At 34.3% G+C, this 23,491-nt stretch overlaps 3 protein-coding genes across 3 annotated transcripts; 1 reads left to right on the forward strand and 2 right to left on the reverse strand.

The window, feature by feature from the left end:
- Positions 1 to 1,855: 1,855 nt before the first annotated feature.
- On the reverse strand, positions 1,856 to 5,415 carry LOC125210735 (vacuolar protein sorting-associated protein 24 homolog 1-like). Its single transcript, XM_048110318.2, has 6 exons — positions 5,056 to 5,415; positions 4,870 to 4,946; positions 4,084 to 4,186; positions 3,173 to 3,294; positions 2,211 to 2,399; positions 1,856 to 2,139 (listed from the first exon to the last, which is right to left on the reverse strand). Exons 1-6 carry the CDS (start codon positions 5,165 to 5,167, stop codon positions 2,074 to 2,076), a joined length of 669 nt encoding a protein of 222 aa, XP_047966275.1. The 5' UTR covers positions 5,168 to 5,415; the 3' UTR covers positions 1,856 to 2,073.
- An 8,270-nt stretch (positions 5,416 to 13,685) lies between these two features.
- On the forward strand, positions 13,686 to 15,851 carry LOC125212606 (putative xyloglucan endotransglucosylase/hydrolase protein 32). Its single transcript, XM_048112818.2, has 4 exons — positions 13,686 to 13,915; positions 14,004 to 14,104; positions 14,186 to 14,403; positions 15,193 to 15,851. Exons 1-4 carry the CDS (start codon positions 13,714 to 13,716, stop codon positions 15,548 to 15,550), a joined length of 879 nt encoding a protein of 292 aa, XP_047968775.1. The 5' UTR covers positions 13,686 to 13,713; the 3' UTR covers positions 15,551 to 15,851.
- Positions 15,852 to 19,531: 3,680 nt separating this feature from the next.
- On the reverse strand, positions 19,532 to 21,596 carry LOC125211334 (putative glucuronoxylan glucuronosyltransferase IRX7). Its single transcript, XM_048111067.2, has 3 exons — positions 20,806 to 21,596; positions 20,482 to 20,732; positions 19,532 to 20,406 (listed from the first exon to the last, which is right to left on the reverse strand). The coding sequence occupies exons 1-3, from the start codon at positions 21,394 to 21,396 to the stop codon at positions 19,941 to 19,943; spliced, it is 1,308 nt and encodes a 435-aa protein (XP_047967024.1). The 5' UTR covers positions 21,397 to 21,596; the 3' UTR covers positions 19,532 to 19,940.
- Positions 21,597 to 23,491: the final 1,895 nt, after the last annotated feature.

Raw genomic sequence — 23,491 nt, forward strand, 5'->3', positions numbered from 1 at the left:
GTTTTTTCAAGCATTATTGTATTGTTTTATATTCAGTTTATTACCCCTTGTGAACTCAATTTGACCTTGACATAATGCTACCTAAGTCATTTAATTTGTTGAAGTGGTCCTCAAACCATTTTCCCTTTTTTTTTTTTATGAGGTGAACTGATTCGAATATTTTGGGTGCTTAAAAATATTTAATTTTCTCAACATAAATGAATTTTATCAACAATATACTATCATCGATTATCGGATTTTTTCTTGACGTAGGATAAGAGTGAAAAAAATCCAAATTTAATCTCTCCAACTAATTTTAAAAATATGAAATTTGATCAAAATTTAACCAAATTTTTTGTTTTTTTTCCCCCAAAAAATTGCCATTTATGCATTCATTTTCTTATATTTTCTCCTTCGGTAATTAATTATCCGATTTAAGATAAGCACGAGTTTTGAAAAAAAGGTAAATGAATGTCAGTGCAAAAATTTAATGGAATGTAATCTAACTTTTATATACCGTTATTATAATTAATGAACTACGACATATACTCTCTCAGTCCCGCTTTAGGAGTTCCGGTTGAATCGGGCACATGTTTTAAGAAAAAAGTTTTTGAGTGTGTAATAAATAAATATTGTAGTGGATGTTGAGACCCACTTTTAATTGAGTATCCAATAAATAAATGTTATAGTGGATGTTGGGACCCACTTTTAACATTTTTTTATTAGTTGTAGCGGATATTGGAACCCACTTATTAACATTTTCTTATTAGTTGTAGCGGATGTTGAAACCCACTTTTAACACTTTATAGACATATTTTATTAATTTATCTTAACCGGGACTCCTAAAGCGGGACGGAGGGAGTATAATTTATCTGTAACACATAATTAAGACATATTGAAGAAATATAGTAATAAACATAAAATAAAATATTTAATTATAGGAAATATTAACATACTTCATCTGTCCCACAAAAATAGAGACGTTTGTAAGTACAGTACTAGAGAAATAAAAAGAAAAAATGTACTCCCTTTGTCTCATTATATATGAAATATTTGGGAATTGACACGAGATTATATATAATGTTATTTTGTGAGTTAATGAAGAGAAAGTAAAGTAAGAGAGATGAAAAAGTAGAGATAGAGTTGTTTTTATTTTAGGAAATGTTTCATTTTTAATGGAATAAGGGAGTATGTCACTAGAGGATGAAGTTAGCAAAAATGAAAATTGACTATTTTTATAGAATGAAATTAAATGAAAAGAATTTTTATTGGTATGAGAGTGGAACTGGATGGATTGGAAAATACATTATAGTACGATAAAAATGTAGTGGAGAAATCCAGAAGAGAAAGGGGGTTGCGTGCTCAGAGTTGTGCGTGTGTTGTGTGTCACTATTTCTGCGCTCGATGATACGTGTCGCAGTATTGCCAGGCCCCTATTTACTAATCAAATTACCAAACAACCCCTTCTGCGGATTTACTGACCTTGGCGGCTTCACCTCTTTTCCCCATTACTATTTACTTCAACAGTGAAATTTGTTTACTGTAAATCTTAGCTGAGAAACCACTGCCTTCCGATAAACCTAAGAAATAATCGCAAATATTCCCATCTAAGGTTAGAAGACAAGACGTGTGTACAAAATCATAGACTAAAAAATATGAGGGACTTTCTTGTACATTAATCTATCGAAAACTAGAATCAACGATATGGAGTGAGTAAAATATAAACTGTATTGCTTATCACACGATATGAAGAAATTGACAAGGAGTAATGATGAAGATCATGAATTTTTGTTTGTATTAGTGTCGTCAATCCTATCAACATCAATCCGTTTCATGAGGGTTGGTTTAAAAACCCAAAGCCCATTACAGAGCAACAAAGCACTCAAAGCCCAAAATATATAAGCTTGAAATCATGTCAGTAAGATTTACCAAATAATGCATAAGCGTAGCTTATGATAATACAACAATAAGTGAGCTTTATCAAATAGATAGTACAAATCCATCATTGTGCAATATATTTACTAACCAAGATCCTTCCACACTTTACTGACTCGATGAGATCAGAAAAGAGAGAAAGAAAGATGAGGATAAGAGTTATGACCGAACTCTTGCGAGACGAGCCCTCATCTCTTCTAGCTCTTCCTCGTCGTCCACATTGTCCTGCAAGTTTATAAAACTCAAGTTTAGAAACAGAAAAAAGGGGATAAGCAAGGGACAAGTTAATAGCATACCTCTGCATCTTCACTAGTTGCAGGTTGTTTCAGCTTCTGTTTCCTAATTGCTTCAGGAAGTAGGGCAGCAGTCTCACCAGCAATTGCTGCTAATACCTTGTCGATTTCTTCTTCAGTTTCTTCTTCTATGTCTTCCGAGTCTAGTGCACTGTCCAACGTATCATTCATCATCTCTTCAATTATACCAGCCTACAATTACACAGTACATCACTCACTACCTTTGGATTCAACATATCTTTTCTTTGTCATGAAATTTGATAATCTCCACCGTGAATGAGCTTGTTCTAGCTCTTGCTAGTTTAGGAGTTTTCATTTTCTTCTAGTCCTTGTTCAATAACTTTATGCGTTTATATCAGTATCATTATCTAATTTATACCATACCTTTTAACAACAACGAAAAAATCACATCATCAAGTCTGGTATGTTTTTAGGAATAGTAAAAACATAAAAACTAGAATTCTGGGATTTTAAAACTATATAGGCTGCCAAGACCAAAACCAGTAAAAATACCTACACAATCACTACAAAATTCCAATTGTCCATTTTGAAAGAGGCTCAAGTGCATGCATGCAGCCATAAAATAAGCAACAAGTAAACAACTTACTATTAATCAAGTGTTTACAAAGGAATACCTAGTCCCCACAGTTTTAGAGGCTGTTGGTTCTCCAAAACCTAAATAACTCAATTTTATCACATGAACTAGGTGTGCCGATGGATTAGGTCGGCCTAAAACTTGAGATAAGGAACAAAAAGATGCCATAGTTCAAACTTAAGACCAGAAACTCCGGGAGTATGACAGCAGAGATTATTATTTTGTCACATCACGGTGGCTCCTCTGTACACATCTTCTTAGTATGCAGGGTCACATACCCAGTTACCAAGGCCAAATAAAGAACCAACACAGTTCAAAATAAGGGCTATGAAGAAAGTATATCCATATAACCCAGAAAATGCGATCTTACCTTAGTCATTTCTTTACTGAATTCTTGCATGGTAACAGCAACTTCTGAAGACTTCATAAGATTATTGACAAGTTTCATGACTTCAGCACTTTTTGACAAGTGCCCCACCGTACGAGCAATAGCTGCATATCAAACAGCAAATTGTTGAAGAAAAATCATAGCTACATGGTCAGGCAAGCAAGATTTTTTACAAATTACAGAAGGAAATGGTATAACCTTAAAAGTTGCTGATCTCTTATAGTAGAAGAGAACAAATTCTTGATCTCTAGATGTATTTTTCCTCATTCATCTTATTCATTTTGACACACTCAAATTTAAATAAAACACTATACCAATACAGAAGAAGACCTGTGAGGCTGTGACAAGTCATAGAAATTATTCATTGCTTCACTGTTATTAGTATATTTTAGCAAAAAGTGGCCAGTTCACAAATAAAGATGCAATCGTAATACAAGGACACAGGTCATTGACTCAGCTCGAAGTAATAAGCAACAAGAATCCCATATCATGCTTGAGCTTGGTGGACTAGACAAAGCACTGAGAGATGTGATGCATCACAAAAGACGTTAAACCCTTGTTCATGTGAGAGACTAAACATATGACTCTTAAATTTATATTATGGTGTCAGATGTGTATTGGTATTTGGATCTTAACATGCAGCATGCTGGTGTTTTCTGAACCTAAGTTTACATTCCTTTTCAGTTTCAAGACACATTTATGCCATCACACTCTGAATTCTGGATAAAGTGAGAACTGAGATTCCCATATCTCAAGTAGTCAGTGTTCCGAAGTTGAATCAAACAATTCAGAAAAGTAAGTCAGATTGATGGTCATAAATTAGATACCATTAGAATCCATGTACAGTATTAACTGTAAGAGAAAAAATAAAACTGAAATAGTCTGGATCATACCAACACTTTCTCCTAGATGCATTGATATTGAGTTCATCTGTGCTTTGTTTTCATATAGGCGGTTCACAGTCCTCCTAGATCTCACAATTTCTTTCGCTAGTGCCTGTTAGGAGAAATGATCAAACAGCATATCAGAATAGTAAATCGCTTTCTTTTCATGGTTCGTTCAATACAAGAACACAAAATCCACCAAGAAATGGCAATATATGCACATTGATGTAGCAATGTTGTTAAGATATAAATTACTTCGTCAAATTTGAAGTTTATTCTATGGGGAAGGAACCAAAATAATGTAATAATTCTAAATATATGCAAACCCTGATAAGTGAGAGCATGGCATTCTCTCATTCTTAATTAATTTAAAGTTTCCCTCTGTTACCTCTCTCTCTCTCTCTGAGTCATTCACTTGGATTTGTAACATGGACATATTACTCTTGCCTTAACAACTAAGATCAACCTTCTAAAACACTAATCATACAAAATTTTAGTACTCTTTGATAAACTTTGTCCCAAAGATCCTTGACGACATAAACAAGCTTGCTGATCCAAAGTTGGTATCTTCCAAACAAGGATATCAGTTTCAGAAATCGCAGAACTAAGAACAAAATCCAAACATTGCCATTAATCAATATAAAATGCTACAAAAAATGAACAAATTCAGTATAGAACTATAAATTATTTCGATGAAACCAATTCAGAGCCGGTCATGCTTTCAGTATCATCAATTACATTAACATACAAGCACAGAAACGATCAGATTAATAAATTAAATTGTAATTACTGTGCCTTAGCAGAACCCATGTCATTTCTCTTTGCAGCCTCTTTAATCGCTTTCTGCACATTTTTCTCTTCTCTCTGTATGTCTAATTGAGCATACCAATAATTAAAAACCAAAAACACTAGTCAAAAACCACTATTTGCAAAAACAATCCAGATAAATCAAATCAAACAAAAAAAAATTGAAGTAACGACCTCGGATTTGGCGTTCGATATTGCGACACTCTTGGCGGAGGCGACGCTGCCAATCTTTGAGTAATTGCTGCGGATTAGGTTTCGGTTTCAATATATTCTTCATCTTCTCCATAATAATTTGCAATCGATCAATAAGTCGTTGCTTCTGTAATTTTTTTCTTTCAAATTTTGGGAATTTCTCTAGAGTTCTGTTATGAAATTTGAATATTAAAGGAAAAACAGTGATGAATGTTAGAAAAATATGAAATGGAAGTCGATATGCATTCGAACAAATCAATCGAAGCTTTTGAGTGGATCAAAGGAGCTGGGAAGTTTCCTTTGTCAGTTGGTACTTCACAATTTTGACCTTTCTATCGCTCAACAATGAACATTTATCGCTTTTTATTTTCTTCTAGTTTTAATAAATAATTCAAACATTTAACCTACGCATAGAAACCAAGAGATGAGTTTTGGGATAATCCATCCAAAAATATGAATTTTTTTTGCAAAATGCATCTGATTCGATCAGAATTGTCTACATATCTAAAATCCAAACTAGGAAATTCGATTTGTCCAAAAAATTTAAAATTGCATAAAAATATATAAAAATCTGAAATTTTAAAAATCCAATACCATAATAAGAAAATCTAATAAACTGTATCAAATACATACCATTAAAACTTTTAAACACACATGTTTAATATTTCATCTGTCTCAAAATAATCCCTTTTTTTTACATTTTTGTTTGTCCCACGAAATTAACCCATTCTACATTTGATAAATTTTTCTTTTACAAGGTGAACCATATTATTCACTATATTATAATTACCTTTTCTTTTTATCTCTCTCATATTTTATCAATTTCTTATTAAAATTCATATTTTTTTAAAAAAAAATTATTTTTATTAGATGGATGAAGTATTTAATAAATTTATAATAATAGCAATATATTATTATATAGTACAATCTATAAATATATTTTGGATTTTGTACTTCAAATGATAAATTTTGCAATCTGATATGGAGAATCGAAATAAAAATAAATAAATAAGTATGAACCGAAAATTCTAAAAATCCCATCAAACAGCAACCTATAAGGCATAATATAAAGTTTGCACAAAACTATAACAGCAACTTATCAATTACTAACAAGTTACAAGTCACAACATTGTAGACTAAATTACAAATAATTGAATAAAGCTTTGTAAGGATATTTTAGTTTATCAATTCAATTGGACTTTTATTGGGCCTGGTAACTGTGCCGACGTTGTATATTCAAACAAATATTGGGCATTGTATGTAACTGTATAGCCCATCAATTAGTTGTAACAAAACAACTTGAACAATACTACCATTATCTTTTAAAATTTTACACGATGATGTTGTTACGTATAAACGAAATATGATAAAAATTGGTAGTACCACCACAACAAAAAAATTGTTAGATATATTTTAATGCAATTATGGACATTAATTTGTATTTCTAAATATACCATCAGAACTTCAAATAGTGTCTTTATTATTGGTGTCCGAATTAAAATTAGAATACACAAATGGAAGCATCCTAAAAAAAAACAATTAAATTAATTTATCCTTAATTTAGAAACGCTTCCAAATTGTTGTTGTTTATAAAAAATTTTCAATGCAAGTAATTGCGTCTCAGTACTTATGTCTTTAAAAATTGTACGTAAGTGTTTTGTAGTGTAATGTTGAAACCATATTTACCAACATAGACAAAATGAAGGATTTTTAAAGCGATGTTCTATGTAGATTTAAAATACTTTAATTTTCATTATGTTAATCAATTTTAGAGAATTTTTCTTCACTTGTTTTTTACTTTTTAATTTCAGGAATTTTCTATCTGTAATTAACTCGCACAACTTTGATTCATGATTGAGACTTAATTCACCGTAATGTGAACTTTGGATTACCGCTCAGCTTTACTCTATATATAAGTGCCACAGGAGTATTATCATCACAATAAATAAACATCACATAATCGCCAGAAAATCTATCACGGGACAATTGTAAGATATAATAAAATTTTAGTTTAATTCACATTATTTAATAATTATAGGATAGACCATATATAAGTAGGGGAAAAAAAGTCATGATTTGAATAATATTTTCATAATAAAATTATGATTTTTAGAGATTTAATTTGTTTAATTTCTACATATATATAGTTTAATTTTGTCGAGGATATATAGAATGCCCTTTTGGGCCCATCATTATAAAATACTCTAACTTTGTCATTTATTATTATCATTATATATTAAACTTTGTCATTGGTTATTATCATTATTTTTTAAAATATTTTTATCAATATTACAAGATGCTTCTCTTATCAACAATTTAAAAACTTCAATATCCTCCCAACAAAATTATATCAGCCATTGTGAATTGATGTAGAAATCATGATTTAATCAAGCTAAGTCTCATTCTAGCTATTCCTAATTGCCAACTACCAACCATACCCAAAGTGCAATTATTCCATAAAATTAGTTGATGCAAAAACTCAATCTATCTTATGCACTACAGTACTATTTCTTTTCTTAGTTTTACTATATGTAGAATCAATTATTCCAGCATATATGTAACCAATGGCATTACAAATTATCTGGTAAAACAGAAATCAAATGAATAATTAACTTATGGATGAAAGTTAACGAGACGGAATTGATAAATTTAATTGAATATTAATTAAGCTAGCATAAATTAATAATATGTTCATATCCCATGCTACTCAATTAATCACTGTTATACTATAAAATGGCACAATCAAGATAATGATGAAAAGGAATTCAAATCTATAATTGACGTAAGAAAATTTTGTTCTCCACCAACTGCATTCTCCAAAGTCTTAGCCTAATCAAATTAGCATACTATTTTTAACTTATTATCAAGAGAGATAAGATGAACATTTAATGATTTCTCATAGGGTCATAATATCTCAGTTCTTGTAACAAATAATAATGCACATAAACTTTTCACTAAACAGAAGACGTTGGAATTTAGTCATACATATATATAGATTTATTCTTGAACACATTTGATGATCAACTGTCGGTAGGGTACTCCTATTAAATTTTGTCCTTGAATTATGCCCTTAAACTAATCAACTTGTAACCGACTAATGGCGTCATTTTGAAATTAATAACCTAGGCGTGGAATAATGAATAATACACATATTGGATTATGGATGACTGGATTTAGAAGTTTGTTTTTTTTTCCCAAATCTAAGAGCATCCTCATTCGTGCTCTTAAATAAAAGCATGGAGGTGGGTCCGGACCCACTTTTACTCCATGTCCTTAAACAAGAGCACAACACCAACATTCATGTTCTTCTGCAAGGAAGCTCAAGGGTCCCACCATTCTATTATTCAATTTAAATACTTCAATTACTAAAAACATTTCTACAATATAAAAATACATTAAAATATAAAAAATACATAATTAAATCCAAAAAAATAAAAATTACATAATTAAAATCCTAAAAAATAAAATTACATAATTAAAATCCTAGAAAATAAAAAAATACATAATTAAATTCATAAAATTAAAAAGACCCACTACTCGTTGCCGAATTTCGCCCAAATGTGTTTGATTAGTTTGTAGCTCAATATGGGTTCTTGTATCGCGCACTGTGTGTCTTGTGTCGATCCTCTCGTTCACCGTCGTATGCACACCTCCGCGTGGGGGAGACCTCGCGGTTGAGCTTCCAGCTTCATGAATGTGTCTATTTATAGATGATTTTGGGATAAAAAAAAATTTACAAAATTACAAAACAACGTCCATAAACGGCTCTATTTTTTGGGAATCCAAAAATATATATTTTTAAAAATTTTTATATTAATTTCGAATTTTTTTGAAAAAAAATCAAATTTGTCAACGGCTATGCCGTTGGCCAATCGCATGGCGCCACGTAAGGCTGCTCAGCAGCACGGACGGACGAGCTGCAGCGGCGGACTTCGGGGGTTTCGTGCCGCTAGCACGGACGGACAAATGACCGCTATGGATGCTCTAATAGACCGATGTCTTAAAAGGGATGTGGATAGAGTGACAAATTCTAAATGTGGAAGTTGAGATTCGAATTTTCTGTTTTTTTGCTTGTCCTAACAAATAACATATGATGAGATTGAAATTAAATTAAATCAAGAAGATCAGAAGTGCGTACGTACTACTAGTGTTTTTGAACTCAGAATTATGAATTTGGAATTCCGATCCATAGACAATTTTTTTTAGATTTCGTTATGATAATATAGTTTTTATTTAAGATTCACACAAAATATCAAAAGTTTAAGAATAATTTTTTAAAGCACTTGATTGGGGCTTCGAACCAAGAACACAAATTTATAGGGAGTAATTTTTAATTTAGCTGAAGACTTGAACTCAAACTATGAATAAATGATCTTCGAACAATGAATTTCATCTATATCTAATCAAATACTATATATAATCTGAATTCTGAAATTATCAAAACATAAAAAATAAGTATTCTTGGTGACATGCTAATAATGCACTTATTTTCCTTGTTTATATAATATGATTGATGTGGAAGTATTGTCGAATTTCTACGTACAATCTGTCACAATTAAAATTGGGCCAAACAAATTATAAGCTATACCTATTAATCTATTACTCCATAATATACGCGTAGGTTTTTAAATCATATAATTTGTTGAAAAGATTCGTGTTAATCATTAAAATTGACACAAATAAAAGCATCGATATCATACAAATATTGTGAAATAGATGATTCGAATTACTAAAAAGAATTATTCCCATTTAAATCGTATAATTGACCATCCCAACTAAAATGAAACAGTAGCAAGTTAATTTGAGTACTTGACCAGCTTAAACATAGAATAAGGCCTATTTTATGGGCAATTGTCCTGATCAATGAGCACATGATATAAAACATTACATCTTATAACGTGGGAGTTAACTATTTTCTAATGATTTCTTGTATGTTTGATTTATTGCATATTGACTTTAACACCGTGTAAGTTTAGGCTTGTCTTCCTTTGCGACATTAGACCAAAAACAAATGGTTTTGCCCCCCCTAAGCTCATATAATGAAGAAGAAGAAAAAGAAAATGATGCCAATAAAAACTATAAAGTCCTAAATTCTCATGACAAAAGAATTATACTCTTAATACTCCCTCCGTCCCACTCTAAGTGAAGCATTTCTATTCCAGCACAAGATTTTATAATGTTGTTTTGTGAGTTAAATGAAAAGAGTAAGAGAGAGAGAAAAAGTAGAGATGGTGATGTTTTTATTTTTAGAATTGTATCATTTAGAGTAAGACATCTCAAAAAGAAAATTGATTCACTTAGCAGGAGTGGTCAAAATTTAGCTCAAAAGCTATATGTATGGATTGATTTATTGGTTTGGAAATAGTACGTGTAATTAAACCAGTACCACCATCGACATGAAGAATTCAAATGCTACAAAACAAATGAGTATTGATGCCAATGAGCGAGGTTGCTTATTAATCCGATTTGAAGTGGTGCTAATATATATTATTATTTTCGATAAGTAAGTCAAAACGAAATAGTGGCATGTATGAAATGAAAATTACTAAAAATAAAAGATGCTAAATCCAATATATACCGACAGTTATAAATTTCACATCGCCGGAGGGGTTAGTGTCGGCAAGGAGGTCCCCATTTAAATAGAAATATATTAGGTCAGTTAGGTAGCGTTCAACCAAAACTATTGAAAATAAAAACATTTTGTCTCAACTAATTTCCACATTTTATAGCTATTGCTTGTGAAAACAAATTTTTGGATTTGAAAGTTATTGCCCACCAAACTAATCATTTCAATTATTTTATGCTATCATCTAAAATTATATGTCCGTACAAACTTTACTGTGCTTCCAGTATATATCACTATACTAAATATTATAATCGGAAATTAATTAGTACTACAATGTAGTATTGGTTTTTTAATGCGAGATAATAGTTAATTTGTCAATTTAAGGAATAAATGATAGAAAGAGTTAATAATTACTTAATCACAGCGGCAAGATTATAAAACTCGTGTTATGAGATAGAAGGAGCATTATTTTCCTATGAAAAAGAGTTAATTGACTTTTCAACAAAAAAACCCGGTGCTTGTATTAAGGAGCTAAACAAGTTGAATCATTTGAGTAAACGAGTAAAATAATTATGCAATTATGTATTCTACGTCAACTAATTCAACGCATATTTCAGCACCACTAGAAATGCTTAAGAATCAAATTAAGTAAATCATGCAATAATTTATAGTAGTAGTATGTGTTTTGGTGAGGTGCATGCATGCATATTGCACAACAACTGAACTTTCCCCTTTAATCCCATCTGCCTAATTATTAGTTTATTTTCATAATAATTGATGCATGCATGTGTTTAAATCACTCCACAAACACAAAATTACCGAGTACTATGACATAAGTGATATGGACATATTCTCGCAATTCAAACTCAATTTTGGGGGTCAATCAAACACATTAATTGTTTTTTTTTTTGCTATAAATCTGACACGATAGATGAAGATGAATATTGCGAATAAAAATAATTTCATGAGTATTTACTTATCTGGAAAACTCAGAAGAACTAACATGTATCCCATGCTTTTGAAAATGGCGCCGGCCATAACATATAGCAGACAAAAATTCAACATGTCATAAAGAGATTGGAATAAATATGTTGGAAATTTATCTTTGGTCTATATTATACATATCCGTTGAAAAATTAAATTGATTATTATATGAAAAAACTATGGAATTAATACGACTTCTTTATAAAAGTTTCTCACTTGCTTGTTAAAACATAAAATAATTGTCACGTTAATTTGAGTAATTGCAATATGCAAGTTTAGTGTCCATACTGTTAGAAACTCTTTCTGGTTTAAATTATAAATGAAGAATTCTACTAATGTTATATATATACTAGAAAAAGACAATGCTCAAAATAATGTTTTTTCCCATATGAGAAATTTCCATTTCGTGGTAAGAGTATGTGTTATTAGTAAATTTGGTAGTACCTAGCTAGCCCAACTGCATGTGTTTAGTAACTAGTTTAATATTCACAATATTAGTGGTTGCTTATTCTTGCAACGTACAAGATAATTAATACTCCTATCTTTGTCAGTTTAATCCATTAATCTAATTCGGTTCAATTTTATTTTTGGAAACCTTTACCACATATATAGTACTCCTACTCCACAATACTAGACTAGTAATGTGAGTCTATCTAGTAATTAAGGTTAGGATTCAGGTAATGCTTTGGGTTGAAAGAGAATGTCTCATACTAAGTAAAAATAGATGGTCCATATGTTTATACATTTAAGACCATTTCCATATGTGCGAAGTCAAGTGAACAGGGACTTTAATTGACAAACCTACCACATGAGAGAAAAATACATTGATATGGTTTTTAAAACAAAAATTGCAATTCAATGGTTATATAATGAGAACATGTAAGAATATTCATTAAAAGCAAGTAAGCAAACCATTAAACCACATACCTTCACAGACTTTTCTTCATAGAGAAATTTCATGAAAGTAGATATACTTGCCAATATGATCGGAGATATAGTTGCCATTATGATTGTAATGATTCTATTACTTTTTTTAAAAAAATTGCGTGTACATTTTAAAGTAAACTAAATTTAAGAATAGACGGCTAACTGTTTTACTATTTCCGACGTTTTCTTGTTCCAGAAGCAGATTATAATATAGGCAAAGTGAAAATGGCCGGAATATTAATTTCTTTAATTCTCTTTTCTTTTGAATTATTGTTATGCATAATACTTCTCATGAGTTTATATATAATAAAAGAGATTAATATGGCTTTCAAACCTGAGTTAGATAACTTTAATAGTCTTTTTACAGACTGAGCTGTTTTTAATTAAACGGTACATATATATTGTAAAAGGAATTCACGAGTCAATCGGTTCTATATATATAGTCAATTTTATACATCCATGCATGTCCTCGATTCATTTATTTAGTCTTTGCATAAAGATTGTGTTCAGATCATATATTTGTCTAATTTGTACAACGATATATCTAATAATCACCATCATCGTCAAACACTTTAATCTTAATTTTAGTACTAACATAAAAGAGTGATTTAATGGGGCTACTAAATAATTAAACTATTATTAAGTATAGTTTTCTATAACTTTTATATATTGACATTCCTAAGGTAATTGTTTTTTAAAAAAGAAATTCAAATAGATAGCTACAAATAATTAATTCAGCTCCGTCTCTACAATAATAAGTACACTTTAATACAAATAATAATAATAATAAGATTCTTGTACTGTAGCACCAAATCATTAGAAAAACCGAAAAAAAGCAGAAAGATAAGAGAACTTTTCGAAAAATGAGCAATTCTATTTCTAACTAACAAGCTACCTAGCTCATAAAAAACACTAAATCAAGCACAAAAACTGCCAAAAAGATACATACACCTACATAATTACAAATATGGATCATTCTTGTGCGCATGCAATATTTCCAAATTCATCTTTATTAAATTTTTTGTCTCAACTACATCTCCCTTCAATTTCCTTATCACAAAATTTCATCATGTGGGACCCAATAATCTTCCTATTTATACTCCTCACTTCCATACACAATTATTACACACAAAAGTTATTACTACAAACTACTCTCCCATCTCATGGCTCCTCTTCTTCTCTGTCTCCTCTTCCTCTTCATGTTCCCTTTGGGAAACAATGCTCAGGGTCCTCCCTCACCCGGCTACTACCCTAGCTCACGGGTTGGCTCGGTCGGGTTCAACCAAGGGTTCAGGAACCTCTGGGGCTCTCAGCACCAGAGGGTCGACCAAGGCGGGCTCACCATTTGGCTTGATCGAACCTCAGGTTCCTCTCTTTTTCTAAATTAGTTATACATAATTGAATTATTAGAAACATTAGTGACTTATTTGTGAGCTATGACTACAATGGCTAGGAAGCGGTTTCAAGTCGTTAAATTCATATTCATCTGGCTATTTTGGGGCTGCGATAAAGCTTCAGCCCGGATATACTGCTGGGGTTATTACATCTTTTTATGTAAGAATTCTGATATTTGTTTTTCTATTTTTTATAGAAATAATTTGAGAGATTTTTGAAGTGACAATGATCAAAATGCAGCTCTCAAACACTGAACAGCACCCAGGGGACCACGATGAGATCGACATCGAGTTCTTGGGCACGACAGAGGGGAAGCCTTACGTTCTTCAAACAAATGTATACGTCAGAGGGAGTGGCGACGGAAATATCATCGGTAGAGAGATGAAATTCCATCTCTGGTTCGATCCTACCAAAGATTTCCACAATTATGCTATCCTTTGGAATCCCTCTGAGATCATGTAAGTCTTGTTAAATTTGGTTACACTAATCCATTTAATTCACTAACTTATTTATTTTGGTGGTGCCGCTATTTTGCTAATTTGTTATATAAATTATGTACTACTATTAAGAAACTAATTTTGGTGGTCGTCATGCAGGTAGTCTAGTACTGTGATTCTAACATTCCAATTATGTCACCAAAAATGGTCTATTTTGAAAATAAATGTCTCTTAATACGTGTCATGTTTAAAAAAGTTATGCAAATAGATGTCAAGTTACCAAATTTATTACTCCACTGTTTTAATATTTCAATACCACTATAGTTTTGCACACATTTCTATTTCTACACAATAGTTAGAGGTAATAGGGGTATATTTGTCCACTTTCTAAATATGCAATTTTTTGGAAGGAAGTGAGAGGGTATAATAATTAATGCTACTAACGTTATTTTCTAAAAAAAAAAACTCTATACATCCCCTATTTATAGCTCTCTTTTTTTTCCATTTTAAGATAAAAAACAGTTATCTTCATTTAATATTTCAAATTTCACCAACTTTCTCTTTTTTCACTTTTATTTCACTAATTTCACATTAAAATACAAACCCTCAGGCTTCAACTAATCCACTATGATTGTATTAGTGAACTTATGTGGTGATAAAACAGCATGTCCAAATCCAATTAATTCGTCCTAGTGTTTGAGAAGGACATATATATTGTACTATTCCTTTTCTATCAACACAATAATTTGATTTGCTTTTTAGCTACGTGTCTCAAAATGGAACTTTCAATTGACGTGGAATTAAATGCAGATATTTTGTGGACGATGTGCCGATTAGAAGATACGCGAGGAAGAGCGATGCGACATTTCCATTAAGGCCTATGTATGTGTACGGATCCATATGGGATGCCTCCTCTTGGGCCACCGAAAATGGCAAATACAAGGCGGACTACAATCACCAGCCCTTTGTTGGTAAGTACAACAATTTCAAGATCGGCGGCTGCAGGGCCGGCGCCGCCTCGTGCCGACCCGCCTCCGCCTCTCCGTCGGGCGGGCCCGGGCTGAGCCGGCAGCAGTTGGCGGCGTTGGCGTGGGTGCAGAGTCATTACAAGGTTTATGACTATTGTAGGGATTCTCAAAGGGACCATAGGCAAACGCCCGAGTGCTAGGAAAGATCCGCTGCTACGTGTCAACGTTTTGGAGAGTCTTGAGATGGACCCCACTTCTTCGACTATGGATTTTATAGTAAAAGAGTGTGTAGCGTCCAAGCCTCCATAATTTTAAGTTTTGGAAGTTGCTTATGGTTAAGTTGTGTTATATTGATGTATGTGTGTGATTGCTTGTGAGATGCTTGGTTTGAAGGCAGAAAATTTGCCAACAAATGTATACTGCATTTTTTACTCATGAATTCCAAAGTTTGTAATAGATGGTTAATGGTTATTATATTTTAACTTTAGTTCTGTTTCTTTAGTTAGTTTACCATTTACAAATTACTTCTAAGTTTCTATTCTTTCACTTTTGGATCATTTCTTAAAAATAGAAATTCTCAATTTTAAAAAATGAACCCCACAACCTACTAATACTAATTGGACTGCTTTTTCTTCTTATCTCTCTCACTTTATCAATTTTGCATTAGCACTTGTGTTGCTTTCAAAATTCCTATTTTTAGGAAATGGAAGGAGTACTATGTACACTTATCTATGATAGATTTTATGCATCTTTTTCGTTATATGCTAAGTAGTAGTAGGTCATACCCATAACATAAATAATTTGTTACTTTTCTTCTTACTTATCAACGGAATTTGTAAGAGACCACATCCTGCAAGGTCGATTAATTGTAATGATAATTTGGAGTTTTAATTGTTCAATTAAAATAGGAGTAATTACATTTATAAACTTATTCATCTAATTAAAATTGTTATTCGTAACTGGATCGTGGCGTGTGGTGATTTGGGCCTCATTCAAAGTCCACTTTCAATACCTTTCTTTATAGGCCCACTTTTAATAATTCAGTGAAGTGCAATATTGGCTGAATTAATTGAGTAAATTAAATTAATACGGAGTACATAAATATTCATATTCTAATCCCCAATTAACTGCTCGTGGAACATATCGAGTTCCTTTCCATGGACGATTGGAGATTAGTGAGGCTAAATAAACAGATTTATTATTCCCATTAAGTAGGACTTGACTATATGAAAGAAATTATTTTTGAATTAAAAATTCAAAAGTTGCTCCCGTATAGTTTTTCTTTTATTTTTTAAGAAATAACGGTAGATTGATTAAAAGTATTCAATGATACAATCCGGAATAAAAGACCACACCATAAAAAGAGGGTACATAAAGGAGTTACGAGCTAGAATATGTGCTAACATATTGTTTGATCGACGAACCCAAGCAACTACCACATCAGGTCTCTGTAGTAGTACTTGTTGACATTCCAATATGACGGCTCCGTATTCGGACCAATCGGGTGATGTGTTCACGATGGAGAAGACTACACCTTGTGCATCTGTGTATATGATACCTGGCCCTGGACAGTGTTGAGAAATATATTGAAGCATAGTACGAATGGCTATCGCTTCAGATACACGGGGAGGCACAATCCCATATTGACAAGATGAAAATGCATTAAGAAATAAATTGTCGTGCGATAGCAATAAAGAACCTGTGCCGATCATATTGGACTCTGAGAATGTAGCGGCATCCGTGTAACACCACTAGCTTTCAGATGGGGCTGTTCCAGTGCTGAATTGTGGAGGTTCGCGAGGAGCTATGGGGTCTGCGTGAAGGCATGTTTGTTTTCCACCTTGCGCATTTGCCATTCTACAAGTGTTTCCCGAGCTTGATCAACAATTACTTCGGGTGGAAAGCAATTCCCACTCCCTACCGCTTGGTTGCGTGCCCACCAAATCCGCCAAGAAATCATAATAAACTCCTCCAACACCTGTTTGTTGTTTAACTCCTCGATCGTTTGATAACATTCTACAAATGGAAGTGATAAACTTGTTTCACATTTTCCCCAATGTTGCCACATGGCTCTTGCTTTATAACAAGTCAATAGGGCATGGTTGAGATCTTCATTCGAGGAGCCGCAACCGCAAATAGTATCAATAGATATGCCGCGTTGTTGTAAGCGACATTTTGTTGGTAACACATTGCGTAACACACGCCATAGGAATTCACGAACTTTTGGGGGAATGTGGAGTTGCCATATCTTCTTTCAATCAATAACAGGGAGTGGTTCAGATACTCTATTGATATGTGATGCAACATAATAACCGGACTTTATCATGTAAGTGCCAAATACATCTGTCTGGGATGGTCGGGGAGATAGGGATAAATAGACTGGTAGGGATGTCGCGTTCGCTGAACACATTACAAACTTTATCCAAATCCCATTGTGTTTGAGACTGATCAAGTAAGTCGACAACGTGAAGTTCGGAAGGGATAAAGTTGTTCGCCTGATCAACCTTGAAATCATACTCTTTTGGTAGCCAGATGAATACCTCTCTAGGTGAAACTTGGGTCGTGCCTCAAATTCGCAGATAAAAAATCACCATTGGGAAAATATCTAGCCTTGTAAATGCGGTAAATAAGAGAATTTTGAGAATTCAGTAGCCTCTATCCTTGCTTAGCTAGCATAGCCAAATTAAAGCATCGCAAATTCCTAAAGCCTAAACTAGACATGCCCACGGTTCGTAAACCGGCGGTTCCGGTTTCGGGAAATGTGGAACCGGAACCGAACCGTGAGGCTATTTCACGGTTCCGGTTTGGAACCGCCGGTTTCCGGCTCGGTTTCACGGTTCCGGCTCGGTTTCACGATTTTCCGAAGGTTTTTCACGGTTTCGGTTCGTAAAATTTGAAACCGGAATCGGTCCATGGTTCAAAATATGGCGGTTCCGGTTCAAGAAAAAAGTCACGGCTCCGGTTCGGAATCGGAACCGGCGGTTACGGTTCCGCGGTTAACCGCCGGAACTGAAAACCTTGGGCATCTCTAGCCTAAACCACCGTTAGACTTTTTCTCACACATCCGGTCCCATTTCAATCAATTCACTTTTTTTACCGCGATCATCTTTCGAATCTCACCAAACGCAATTCTTCATCTTTTGTAATTCGTCGCAGAGAGAACTTAGAAGCATGAAAACACTCATCGCATATGTGGGAATGGCTTGTGCTGTAGCTTTTAATAAAATCTTTTTACCAGCTCTTGACAAAAATCTATTTTTCCAATTTTGAATGCGTGCCCACAGTCTATTTCTAATGTATGCAAAGATAGATCTTTTATTACTTCCGACAAGGGATGTCAATCCTAGATATCGACTATGATCAAGAGCAGTGAATACCTGGAGACAGGGACGGATCCAACATGTATCAAGAAGGGGCAAATGCCCCTCCTCCATTTTCCTCACATATATAAAATTTATACTCCCTCCGTCCAACAAAAAATGTCACACTTTCCTTTTTAGTTTGTCCCACAAAAGATGTCACATTTTCCTTTTTTGTAAAAAGTTCTCTCTCATATGAATATAAAAATTATATTTTCTCTCTCAATTTAACACACAAAACAAACCCTTCTAAAATCTTATGCCGTCCCACAAGTGCATCTTTTGTGGGACAGAGGGAGTATAATATAAAATTTATTTAATTTAATTTCTCACTAATTGCCCCATCTAAAATACTTGAATTTTGACTATGTATATTTTTACCCCTTCATATATAAATTCTTGGCTCTGTCTCTGAAGAATACTTGATAAAATCTGTTTTTGAATCTCAAACACATTTGAACTATAGAAGATGTCAGATTTTGTAAGGTTCACTGTCTGTCATGAAGCACGCTCCCGTATAATTTTATAAAGTGTACAAACGTGGGTTGCATTACTAATCATTATTACAACTTTGTTATTCTGATAAATCTTATTTGGGGTAGATGAGTGTACAAGGTTGTATATATATGGACATTAATTACACATTCGTTGACTTTGATCCTTAAAGATGAATATATTTTGGAAACACTCAAAACTGCCAAGAGTGTACGCTTTCTTATGAGAAGGATGAGTATATATAATACTACTACTCCCAAGTCAAGGCTTGAGCTGTTCATTAGAATTTCATGAAAAGAAGTAAGCAATTCACGCGGTGGAAGTGTATTACCAAGAAAGGAACATTTATTCTCCCAAATAACGAATCTTAATCTAATTAAATGAATTATACTGTATGATTGAACTACATAACACCCTCCTAGATAAGGTAACAGGTTTGGGTCTCATCATTTCGATACACCATCTAATGTCTATTTCCAATACAAGATTATCTACTCGTCTAAAATATTTATTCTTTCCCTTTTATGCAAAATCAATAGATTGTGCGTACTTCTCTGTACAACGTGGTTCGCCCCAACCGCAATATCAACCCAATAAAATCCCGCCACATCACCTCCCACGGCCGGGTCCCACCAGCAATCCAATAGATTCCAGCTGTCGTCCACTCACATACATCAACCTCGAAAACAAGCATTCCCGCCTCTTCCAATAGCCACTCGCCACATCAGCATATAACTCATTGCGTAGAACCCCTTGACCTCCTGTGGGACCTGCCGAGCCTCACGGAGAGGGACTCGAGCACCCGCCACGTGGCATCGCCCTCCAGAACTGGGACACTGAACAGCAGGGCCCTCCTCACCGCCGGGTCCCACAGGTTCCTTTGAATCGCGGTCAGGTTAGTCGCCGCAACGTGCTCGAGGACCTCCCCGAGCTTGTCCACGTCACCTTCCGCCACGGTCAGAGATATATCCGCCCACGGCACGGCGGCGGGGAATGGCAGCTGGATGCCGTCGGCGATGATCACCGGCACGCACCCCAGCGCCACCGACTCCACCAGCCTCGGGCTCCATGGGGCCCACCCCAACGGACACAGGCAAAACTTTGACCGCACGATCTCCGACTGGTAGCCGGCGAAACGCTGCCTCCGTAGGTAGAAGCGCCGGTCGCAGCCGTATCTCCGCCATATCTCAGTCCGAACTTTCCTGCGATCGACACATAATTTTTGAATCCACAGAAAAATTAACAAATTGCGAATGTGTGAAGAGAATTAATCTTACTTGCTGTAGAAACGGCCGCTGACATTCTTGGGGTAAAGTTCCATTTTACCCCTGAAAAACGCAAAGATGTCGCGGCGACCGGTCAACGGCGACACCTCAAGCGTTGACCGTACACTTTCCGGCGATATGTACGGCGGAATCACTACATGCTCCACATCCTGACATGGATGCTCGTATTTCACTCCAAAAGTCTGCAACACGATTGAATTTTTCAAGAATTTCGGCACTCCATCTGCAATCGCAACATCCTCCTACAAACATCAACACGAAATCAAGAATTTTTCAAGAATTTCTTCAAGAATTTTTCAAGAATTTGACTATTACCAAAGTGTGAAAGCAAGAGCCGAAATCATGAGACGCAACGAAGACATGGTCGGCGCCGCGGCTGCGGTTCCAAAAGGGAAGCTGGAAAGAGACAAGATCAATGGCGGCGGAGATGAGGGAGCGGGCGTGGCCGATGGCGGGGAAGCCATTGACGGTGCTGAAGTTGCAGGAGACGTAAACGGGGACGAAGAAGAAGTCGGCCTCCCATGGCTCGAACGTGCGGATATCACTGCTCAGCAAGGCTCGGTGGATGGCCACCTCCGCCGCGAATAGATGGGTGCTGCACCGCTCGTTTTCCAGCCAGTCGGAGTTGAATTTCGGCGGCAATTCGTAGACGTAGACTTTGATTCCGTTGAGTGGCCATTCGGCGTGTGTGTTTTTGTTGAATGGTTGTTCGATGAGGGCGCGGGAAGCTTTGTTTTGGGAGACGGTGGTTCTTGAAATGGAGGAAGCGGGCTTGTGGCGGGTGATTAGGAAAGAGGAGAAGAAGTAGAAAGAGATGGAAAACCAGAGAATCCATTTGAAATATCTGTAGCAGAAGCCTTTGTCTTGGTTCCTACTGCTTCTTGCTCCATGGAAAAGCCTCTTCATCCTTACATACGATCTCTATCTCTCTATCTATCTCTCTTAAAACAACGGTGGAGAGAGTGTGGATTGAAGAGGGAGGAGTGGTTGAAACGGGGTTTTCTGAGTTTGGTTAATGTTGGGGGGAGTGGAAATCAAGAAACAAGGGATGTGTGATGGATGATGGAATGATTTGTTGGGAGTTCGTTTTTGCTTCAACAAAAATACAACTTTATTATAAAATGGTAAAACTCTGATTCATACAATTATGTACTACTAGTACACTACTCCATGTTGGTAAAATAGTTTAGTGACGAATTTTAGTATGAGGTGTTTTCTAGAACAAAACATGCTTTAGCCTTCAATTCATCCACTTATATTTTTCAATTAGGAGCGGAATATGCAGGTGTTTGCCTGGGTCTTTAACAACGTGATTATTCAGCCAAAAGTTAGAAAACGCTAATCCATGTTAGTATTATTAGCTAGATAAGTGTATTTTATGATAATAGCTCTTAATTAATTATTTGCAAGAAAACGATCTTTTTAATTAATAGTTCAGACTTTAGACTCTTGTTTAATTAGGTGAAGTTGCAATCATATATAATTGTCTTCTGGTGTACTCAATGGATTACTTCTCAAGATTGACCTGATCTAATTAGATAAAAATAATACTCCTAATTCATTTTTACTCTAAAAAATTAAATGGTAGCCTTAGCTTGTTCTTTTCCTTAAAATTTATATTTATCCAAAACTAAGTTTCTAATGTTTAGAGATTAGATTTAGAGTAGGAGGAGGAATTTAGCACTTTTACTATGCTGAAGATGGCGAAGGCAGACCCGCCCCATGCCCCATTATTTATTATGAACCCGGATAAAAAAAATACTAGGAGTAGTTAATAATTAAATATCAAGAAATATACCTTAAAGTATTGATTTATATTATTATGCAATGCAGGTTGACGAGATTTGAAATTATGCATATGCAATAATGACAAGTGGAATAATTCAAGAATCAGCAACCACTCTACTATCTTCCAGGGAGAAACTTCCTTAATAATGTACTAATTGCGGGCCAATCTAACAATGAATTATTGTGAGGTGTGAAAACAAAAACTTATGATTAGATTAGATGGGTGGATTTGCAAATTATATTTACCGGAAATAGCAATTCCATTTAACTTGAGTATTCTCATACCATCTCAAAAGACTTGCTGGAATTCCAATCATATTACAATGAGAATTCTAATCACTAGTTGTTTGTTCTCTTTGCATTCAAACGTGATAAACACACGGGCTTGGATCCCCTGCTGTGATTGGAACCACAGCAGGGTGTTGTGGTAGACACAATCAAATTTTTTATTAATAAAAAATAATTTTTTTTTTATATTAGAATAATGGGTATGAATCTTGCACAGCACCCTGCTGTAGTTCCAACCATAGCAGGGGATCCAACCCCATAAACACAAAGAGGCCGGAGGAACTCGCCTCATGAACCAAAAATCAGAGCCGCCCGATGTGGTCTAAGGCAGCGAACAGTTGAAGCTGTAAAGTTTGTACGTAATTGACAACCAAAGGTTAGATGTTTTCAAGAAATAGTTGAAGATTTCAAAACACAAATTAAAATTGATGACTTTTTCAAAACATTACTCATAAATCATGATTAACCATTTTTTCTACAGAAAGTGGTCAGTGATGTGTTTTCTTTATGGTGGGCATTTAACTCTTAATTTGAAATATTTATACCTTAATTATGTAATACACTAATCAATACTAATTAATAATCCATTACGTATAATTTACTTATAAAATTGCAATTTAATAAATATGTATATACTCCATTCTAATTGAAGCTAATGAATCCTAATTTATAATTATAAAACCAACTTAATTGTAAGTACAAAAGACTGGTATTTTAACAATCAAAATGTTTAAAAACAAAAAAAAAAATTAACAAAGGAGTGCATTAACATTGTATTTGATGTGATAGGGAGAACCTGGAGCCGCACCTACAGCCAATCACAATGCCTCGGGCATTTGAACAGTCCAATATTGTATGTTTAAAGACGCTATATAAAGGGGTGAAGTGAAGAAGTACAATAGTATATCCCTATTGAGCAAAAGAG

This window comes from Salvia hispanica, chromosome 3, assembly GCF_029641045.1.
Source record: "Salvia hispanica isolate PSC_SH4W2 chromosome 3, Shi_PSC_v1, whole genome shotgun sequence".
NCBI lineage: Eukaryota > Viridiplantae > Streptophyta > Magnoliopsida > Lamiales > Lamiaceae > Salvia > Salvia hispanica.

What these genes read in the sequence shown, in the direction of transcription:
- LOC125210735 (XM_048110318.2), bottom strand. Translation starts at nt 5,167, where the DNA reads ATGGAGAAGATGAAGAATATATTGAAACCGAAACCTAATCCGCAGCAA. An exon ending in ATGACATGGGTTCTGCTAAG is followed by an intron (nt 4,187 to 4,869) that starts GCACAGTAATTA and finishes TTCTCCTAACAG; the next exon opens with GCACTAGCGAAAGAAATTGT. An exon ending in CAACTAGTGAAGATGCAGAG is followed by an intron (nt 2,140 to 2,210) that starts GTATGCTATTAA and finishes ATAAACTTGCAG; the next exon opens with GACAATGTGGACGACGAGGA.
- LOC125212606 (XM_048112818.2), top strand. Translation starts at nt 13,714, where the DNA reads ATGGCTCCTCTTCTTCTCTGTCTCCTCTTCCTCTTCATGTTCCCTTTG. An exon ending in TTGGCTTGATCGAACCTCAG is followed by an intron (nt 13,916 to 14,003) that starts GTTCCTCTCTTT and finishes TACAATGGCTAG; the next exon opens with GAAGCGGTTTCAAGTCGTTA. An exon ending in GGGTTATTACATCTTTTTAT is followed by an intron (nt 14,105 to 14,185) that starts GTAAGAATTCTG and finishes ATCAAAATGCAG; the next exon opens with CTCTCAAACACTGAACAGCA.
- LOC125211334 (XM_048111067.2), bottom strand. Translation starts at nt 21,396, where the DNA reads ATGAAGAGGCTTTTCCATGGAGCAAGAAGCAGTAGGAACCAAGACAAA. An exon ending in GCTCTTGCTTTCACACTTTG is followed by an intron (nt 20,733 to 20,805) that starts GTAATAGTCAAA and finishes TGATGTTTGTAG; the next exon opens with GAGGATGTTGCGATTGCAGA. An exon ending in AGCGGCCGTTTCTACAGCAA is followed by an intron (nt 20,407 to 20,481) that starts GTAAGATTAATT and finishes TGTCGATCGCAG; the next exon opens with GAAAGTTCGGACTGAGATAT.